Source organism: Merops nubicus, unplaced genomic scaffold (assembly GCF_000691845.1).
Source record: "Merops nubicus isolate BGI_N331 unplaced genomic scaffold, ASM69184v1 scaffold43071, whole genome shotgun sequence".
NCBI lineage: Eukaryota > Metazoa > Chordata > Aves > Coraciiformes > Meropidae > Merops > Merops nubicus.
In genome coordinates, this window is record NW_008591078.1 from 280 (window position 1) to 9,028 (window position 8,749).

General features: G+C 40.3%; 1 protein-coding gene across 1 annotated transcript; it reads left to right on the forward strand.

Annotated features, from left to right (window-relative positions):
* Window positions 1-1,040: 1,040 nt before the first annotated feature.
* Window positions 1,041-1,653, forward strand: LOC103782367 (cytochrome P450 1B1; the record flags this gene model as incomplete). Its single annotated transcript, XM_008950136.1, has 1 exon — window positions 1,041-1,653. A coding segment is annotated over one exon (613 nt), but the record flags the coding sequence as incomplete, so codon positions are not given.
* Between the last annotated feature and the right edge of the window lie 7,096 nt (window positions 1,654-8,749).

Consider the following 8,749-nt stretch of genomic DNA (forward strand, 5'->3'; position numbering starts at 1 on the left):
ACACCCCCTCTGCGCCCTGCCCCGGCTCTGCCGGGGGAAAGCCTCAGCCCGGGGAGGTGGGTTAAGAAAAGGCGGCACAACACCGATTTTCTTGCCTGTCCCGGCTTTTTCTTTCATCATCTGCATAATTTGTGGGTTTACGAGACCTGCTCTTCTCAGCGGCTGCTTGAAAAAGTCAAATATTTAACGCTTCGTGCTACGGGTATGATGCCCATTGTACACATAACCTCCTGGGTTTCTCCTCATTTTTCTATTTGCCCAGCATTCAACGTGCATATCTGCAGGGGGGAAAGGCAAGGACGTGGAAGCCAAATTCGAACACTTAAAGTAAACAAAGGCTTCTTGGAGGAATGTGTGCTTTTAGATGAGCAAAAGAAAGTAACCAAAAGTTATTAGTAGTTTGATCTTGTCGAGTTACTGTGTGGTCTTCCAAACGATGCAGACTTCAAGGCAGTCTTAAAATACATTATAAATAAAAGGTATTTTGCTATTAATTAGAAAAGGCATACACAGGCTAAGAGTGGGCTGTTCATAAAGCTATTCTGCCAGTTATTACTAGGGATTTTTTCAGTTTAAAACCTGCAGATTTTCATAGGTACGCAACAAGTCTAGTGATAAACTCCACGCTAAGTTTTAGAAATCATGTACAGAGCTGGAAAACCAAATTTTTGTTCCCAGAGAAAGCACAATATTTAGAAGAGACAAGCAATTTTAGTTTTAGAATGATTTTTCAAAACTGGATAAGAATATTCAGTTTCAACACAGTTGCCTTTTTTTTTATGTTGATAATCAGTTACACATGATATTAAAGTGCAAACTGAGCAAATCGAAAATGATACCATTGCATAGGAAGTTTAGTTTTTTCTCTCAAATTTTTCCAACGAGGTCCACATGTTCCTACAATATAAACTTTGGTAAAACTGCCCTATTTAGGGTAGGGGTTCGGTTCTGTAAAAAAAGAATGTTTACAGCAAGAATTATTTTTAAGAAAGTCTTTTGAAAGTGTTACGTATATACACACGTCTTACTTTAAATGACAGGTATCCGAATGTACAGGCTAAAATGCAAGAAGAAGTGGACAGGATTGTTGGAAGAGACCGTCTGCCATGTGCTGAAGATCAGCCTCACCTGCCCTACATCATGGCTTTCTTGTATGAATCCATGCGTTTCAGCAGCTTCGTGCCTGTCACCATCCCACATGCCACCACGACCAACACCTTCATAATGGGCTACCTCATTCCCAAAGACACGGTGATTTTCGTTAATCAGTGGTCAGTGAACCACGATCCAGCAAAATGGACCAACCCGGAGGATTTTGATCCAACGCGATTCCTGGATGAGAATGGGTTCATCAATAAAGATCTCACTAGCAGTGTGATGATTTTCTCGCTGGGAAAGCGGCGGTGTATTGGAGAGGAGTTATCCAAGGTGCAGCTCTTTCTCTTTACCTCCATACTGGTGCATCAGTGCAATTTTACCGCTAATCCAAATGAGGACCCTAAAATGGACTTTACCTATGGGTTGACCATTAAACCTAAGCCATTTACCTTGAATGTTACACTGAGAGATACTATGGATTTGCTTGATCAGGCTGTCCAAAGACTGCAAGCAGAGAAAGCAGTCGGTGAAAATCAGCTGTCAGCAAATGCCTGAGCAACAAACTTTGCACCTAAAGATAACCTCTCCCTCTCTATTAAAACCTAAATAGTTTGTTCTGGTGATCTTTTTGGAAAACAGCTACATCTTTTTGGAAAATAGCTAATACAACAGCTTACGAGAGCAAGAATTAAAATTGCACAAAGTGTTCCTTTTCTTAATTCAAGAAGGAGAGCTGAGGGAACACTAATGTATTAGATGATAAAATGTATGCAATTTGAAAGTAAGCTTTTTCTAGCTTGTTCACAGAAGTTGCCGTTGTAAAGCGCTTTTTACCTATGGCTGGAGCCCCTCCAGGAACTGTGTGTACAATCCTTTCTATGTCTCCACGCGCTATGCCTGAAGTCTGAGTTCGCCTTCAGTGATTCCACATGCTAAAGTGAAATCTCTTATTTAAAAAAAAAAAAAAAAAAAAAAAAACACAGAAAAGTTGCTCAGAACACTGCAGTCTGCCTCTGAATTCACTCTACTGGAAACTGCCATATGTACCTGGTAGCTCCTGTCTTGTGACTGCTGGGATGTACGTTAATGCCTTAGTAATAAATGTTCACCTGACTTTTGGTAAAATGACAATGTGAAGTCTGGCCTTTAGTGTTCCAAAGTGTTTACATAAATGACTAAAGATAGATTTGCTTATAAGCACAACTGAAAATAAAAATCATATTTTATATGAGAACCAACAGAATGTCCTGATATAGTAACTTTTCATTACGTTTTGAAAGATCAGATTTGATATGTCACCAAATGGCAAGGATGATACAAACCATATGCTAACCTGTTCACTAGTATATTCATGAACAAAATAACTAGAAAGTCTTATCAACGTATAGCTGAGCTTTGTATTTCTCTAGCGAAGAAGTAACATCCCTGTCCATAGGCACAGAGGTAAGACCAGTAAAATCCATATGGGCTGAGGTACTTAGAAGAGTATTTTTATATTAAAGCTTTCATGCTGCAAGCCTCAAGTAAAGCATACAGCAAATACACCCCTGATCACTAGTCATTCTGTTAGGTTGAGTTAAATGGTATTTCCCAAAGTCAGCAATGTACTTTTAGTACAATTTGCTTGGAACAAAGTTTCAGAAGGAAAACAAAAATGGCATGTCCTAATTAATGTACCTATAAACTGAAGAAAAAGTACTCCTAAAATTTTTCTGAAGTAAGGGACAATGAAGAAAACCCAATCCCCAAACTATTATTTTTAAAGAAAAAGCACATATGAAACTTATGGCCTTGAACCTCTGTCTAATATTTTTTGTACACAAAGCTGCATCTGTTCCTTCCAAAAACAAACAACCCTATCTAAGTGTCTGATTTGGAAAAGCGTTGGGCACTTCTTTGGAGCTGCAGATCACCTTCAATTACATATGAAATCCATCAGAAATGAGAGTACCTCACATGATCTGCTGTGCCCAGCCTACTACTAAATAAGGTATTATCAGAACTAGACAAAATAAGGGTGCAATGCTGTGCAGCAAAGTAGCTCTGCTAAGACCTAAGCACATCCAGATTTGCACTGGGTCTCCTGATAGATGGCCAGGCTCGGTCATGTTGGCTGCAATGACAGAGCTCATACCAATGTTGGGAAGAGCTGTGTTAATAATACAGTCCTGATCTTAAGTAGAAGCTTTGCTACTGATTTTAAAAACCTGAATCAAGCCTAAAACTATCACTCCGTAACCCCACACAGCACCAATCTATCTGTTTAAAGTCTCTGACTTCATATGGCATCTGTCTTCTTCTAGAGCTAAAACACTTTCTGTTACATACACACCATGTAACCTCAGGTGTTTATCTGAATTACGTACAAGTTTGTGATGTCCCAGAACTTAGCCTATAATCTGTGAAAAGCTTTATAAGATACTCAGCATTTTCCTATGGAGATCTATATTAGATCAAATGCTAGCAAGACAATTTTCCTTCTATCTTTGTAAGTACTGTTATTAAAAGAAGAAAATATTAAGAATGTAATTTACAACTGAATAGTTATTCTAATGCAAGGATCACCAATTCGTATTTTAAAAAAAAATTACTTTTGCAATTTTTTACACTTCCAAAAAGCTTTAACTATGCATTGGCTACTAATGCAATGCCCATTCACACTGCTCACATCTGTCGGGGGGGGAGGGGTGTCACACACTGCAGAGCTGTTGGTCAAATAACGCCTTGTATGATCTGTCAAGTTATTCAAATGTAGTAGCACCCATTTAGAATGTATGCAGCTGATCAGCAAGCTAACTTTTACGGACATTTTGAGATGTATCATTGTTTTACCAAAATACTAAATAAAACTATACTTACACTGCCTTTTCTTTGTTTATGTATGACTTTCTAACATAAACAAAATTATTAGTTCCAATTTGGAAAGTATTATTATTTCAGATATTTGTTCATATACTTGTCACCTTCTTCCCATTGCTGGATTTTAAAGTTTGTCTCCATCCTGCCCTCACAGCTTCTCCCAGGTCTGCCTGTTTACACCTTGCCATCTGTGTTCAAGTTCCTCATGCTCCCTGCTCCTCATCTCAGCATTGATCTGAATTCTGTCGTGTCTTTTGCTTTCTTTTAATACCTGTTAATCTCTCCTCAGCCTGCACAGCCCCCTATGCTATATTCTTCCCTTTGGCAGCTCAGTTTACTGCCATCTCCACTTATTTTAAGCCCGCTCTCTTGTTTGTGCTAGCTTGGCCTTGGTGTACAGTCAAGAGTGCCAGGAAGGAAATCCCAGGGCCAAACGGGCCTTGACGTGCCCTTGCAGTGCAAGCTCTCACAAAACCAAGGCAGTCCTGTGGTGAAGGGTAGCTCTCACTGCATGTGCAGCACATTTCCTTGTGATGCAGCAGCACCCCTGTCCCATTTGTCTTCTTTCCCCCAGTCTGCTACACAAGCCTGCTTGCTTCAGAGCTGTATTAAAAAAGACCACATTTTCCCTAACCCCAAGGACGTGGAACAAAAGCTGGGTGGGACAGAAGGCTGTGTGGATTGGCCAGCAGTAGTTCCCTCCCAATTTGGGATATTTTTCTCTGGAGTTTCTCCCTGAGGGGGAAGGATTCTAAATACAGGCTGAGCTGGTGAAATCAAAAAGAATATAAGTTGAAGACACCTTACAAGGACTCTCTAAAAATAGCTTAGGACCTGTTGAGTAAGTATGGTGTCCAAAAATACCCCACCATAAAGTGCATGCATGGCTGGAGCTGGCCATTGGCACACATCATAGATGCAGAGCAGTTGCCCTCCCTGGGTAAAAGCCAAGATAAACTTCATATGGTCAAGAGATGCTGCCACACTGTCCTGGCTTCCTATTAATTTCTAGGTACTTGTTTTTGTTCTTTACCAGCTGTCTACAGCCGAAGTCTAGAATCCCTCTTCAGTGCTCACATGCACATTTTTGTAGCAAAACCTGCTACCTTAGTGCTGAAAGGTGCAGCCAGAAGTTGGCATCAAGAGGGTATTCTTGGAAAGATTCTTGGAGATCACTATGAATACTATTGGTAGCAGTTGAGTAGGGAACAAAAAATTTCTGATTGCCCACTGTAAGCCCATATCGAGTGTTAAGGAAACAGAATAATAACACTAACTCAGCAAATCGGCTTGATTTAAAAAAAAAAATAAATTAAGTCTCTGTTTCCATTTTCCACCTGTTTCATCAGAACTTTGTTAGAAAAATTATCATTTTCAATACTAGGCAAGGTTATATTTAATAGTAAGTCATGCATTTCTCATGCGATTTTGTGCTTGCACTGTCACTGCCTCCCTCACTGACCTGTGACCGGATGTTGCCATAGCAATACTAGACAAGTACGTGTTGCTCTTGCTTCATGAAATAAAGCACAAATAAGTTGGGTAGCTGTATTCAAGACAAGATTTTTCCTTTAAAAATAACTAAAACAACAACAAAAACACCTGCACAAAACAGGAAACACAGCTTGAATTTAGGACAAGCATACATTTCTTGGAAAACCAATAGCTACCAGACCACCTCACTCCATAACAAGAAGGAGAAGCAAGGAGGCTAAGCTAGCAGAATTCACAGGGAATTTATATTTAAACTATGTAAGTGTACCATTATGTTCCTTGTGAAGCAATAGTTAAACTTGAGGGTTTCAGGCAGGAGTCAGTTCAGAGCTGCTGAAATAAATAGCAATAATGTAACCATAAGAAAGAAGACTCATCAGAACTCGAGAAACAACTGCTGCCAGAAAGAGGAGAGGGGGTTAGTTCACGAACTGCACAACAGCTACCAGTACCAGCACAGTCATGGCACAATATAACTAAATGCAGCTTAACTCCAAATTCCAACCAGTTCTGCATCAGACTCAGCATGTTTTTGTGAGTGGCAGGGACTGATGCGTACACCTGTTTGTAGGAAATTGGTTCAGATTATCCAGGCAGAGCAACCAGAGACTAGGCAATTAGGAGGTTACATTTTACCTGAGAGAAGTTGAGGAATCAGCCATGGAGAGGGAACAGTTAACATTTTCTTTGCTGCATCCTTAGCTTGGTTAAATTTTAGTCAGAGCTCTCATTTGCTCACACAATGAATTCAACTTGAGATAATACTGAAGGTGGATCTGGCTTTTTCATAAAGAAAAGGGATGGATTCTGAATGGTGCAGTTATTCTGGTACACAGTGCAACACAGTGATGCAAGTTCCCACAACATTTTTGCAGGTGAGTTTTGTCATGTTCCAGTCACTTGTAATCAGACCAGGCCAGCCCACTTAACCATGAACAGCAGCTTGGTGCTAAGCAGAGCTTTTGTTGGCAAGGACAGCTCTAACAAGAGCAGACTTTATTCCACAACCTCCCTTCTCCCAGCCTGAGCGCTGGGAAGAGTGTAGCAGTCCTCATGCAGAAACGGGCTTCTAACTCTCTCAAGATAACAAATGGGATTTCACATAATTGTGTTTTCTGGGCTAAGAATAACAGAACACCTTCCACTTATTTGGATAACTCACGATAATTAAAGTGGAGATGTGGTGTGAGACACCCTTGTTCCCAGCAGGAAAGGAAAGTTTAAGACAAATTTTGACTTCCCAAAGCCAGTATGATCCGCAGTCATCTGCGGAACAGCATGAAACAACACTCTATCCTTCTTTTATGCTTTGTAAAAAACTTCTAAGCTGCAGTTCAAAAATTTAATTCTACTAATTGTAATTTGTTTCTTATTTTTAATGATACTTTTTCACTCTACAGAGAAGAATCATTAACTGTGAAGCTATTCATCTTTTGTGGTTCAGGAAATATGAATAACTTAATTCAAGTAAAAACAGTGCCATCAGAAATTAAATTCAGACTTCAAAATAATTGCCCTAATGAAAAATGAGATTCCTAAATCAACCTTTGTCTCATTGTTACAAAACTCCTTTTCCTTCCCTTCACTCATGTATATAGCTGCTGGGACGCAGTGTCATGCTGCAGCTTGTTCCAAGGCATAACTACATTCATCTTCCTGTTTCTGGCAGAAGCAAGGAAGAGCTGCACTTACCCTCCAGAACAATATGCCCTGCAGGGAAGCTTTCTGGGCAGCCCTTCCAGATGGCATAGGAACAACAGGGAAATGTTTTCCACAAGCCTTTTCTGGATGAGCATTCTTTCTCTCAGGTGCCTATCCTGCCTTCCAAGCCTGCATCCTCCAAGTAAGTGACAAGCTCTTGTGCCACAGTGAGCACAGGGCAGATCAGCCAATGGGTTTTGGTCAGAAACACCACAGAAAATGTTCAACAAAATTAAACAAGGGTGAATTCCCCTAAAGGAGGGAAGAAAAAAAATTATTTAGATAAATGTCTAAATTAATAAGGCTCACCAGATAACTGTAAGGCAGATCCTCCAGTGACATTATAATTGAACTGAAACCTTGTACAAAAAAATCCTGCTCCTGCTGGCATAATACTAAGATATTTAGCATCTGTGCATATGCATCTGCAGCACACTGACAATACTGTCCTCTGCGTTTCAAGAATGAGGTGCTAGTTTCCCTAGAGTCATCAGTAGAGCCAGAATTCAAAGCATTTGGCTGACAATACAATACTTCCCTGCTTGAGTAAATAGCTCTAGCCTGTGTCCAGAATTAAGGGCATACAGTAGTTTCCATTTGGTATAAAACCTTAAAACCATGCAGTAGAACAGAAACCTTTAGGGAAGTTCTTGGAATAAACAGATGAATCATTCATCTGAACAGCTGAAATTGTGAAAGCAAAACACATACTAAGGATTGGATACTAAAGAGAAACAAGTGCTGTTTTCTAGAGTTTATGAAAAGTCAATTAATGAAGTGACTGGACCTGTTTTGCTCTCTTTATAGCCCCCAAACTGTACATGAGTTAGGCCACAACCTTGTCCCTAGCAAGGATCCAGTTAGCATGGCTTCCTGCATCCCCACACTCATCTACTGGCAAGGTCTTAATGTAATTATGAACAAGTTCCTCCCTGAGGATTCGTCATCCCTCTCTTTTCTTCAGCTATTTCCCTGGAATACACACAACTTTAGCTGGAAAAAGAATTCTAGTCATTTATTTCACTGAACTCAAGTAATATATTTTTATTTTTCTAAATAGGCATCTTCCCGCCTTTTGGGGAAATCCAGCAAGAAATGATCATATGCTAAAAGAAGAAGCAGTTCATCAGGTTCGACAGCAAAGTAGATTCTGTATCTCTGAAGGAATAAGTATCAGAAAAAGTCAAGTAGTTGAAGTGAGAGGGGCAACAGAGCAGAGAAGGAGAACCATTAAAATAAGCCAGAGAAAATAGAAAGAAGTGTTTCATCACACGGAGGAGAATGAAAAACGAAGAAAAAGAATGTGAGCAGCTGCTAATGCTCACGTGCCCCATCTCCAGGTACAACAGATGCCAGAGTGCCCGAGGCTGTAATTGATGAAGACACACACACGGCCCTGCAGAGGACAATTCATCCCCTTCTTCACCTTGTAGGAAGGCTCCCCAGAGGCAGGAAAAGGGGGAGGCCACATAAGACAGACATTGCTGCCCAGTTCCTGGTGTTTTGAGCTGGATTTTATGCACATTTTCTCCCTGCTTCCACACATAATGGAGAGGCTGTCCCTGCCCAGAACAATCCATCACAAGCTGTTCTGCTG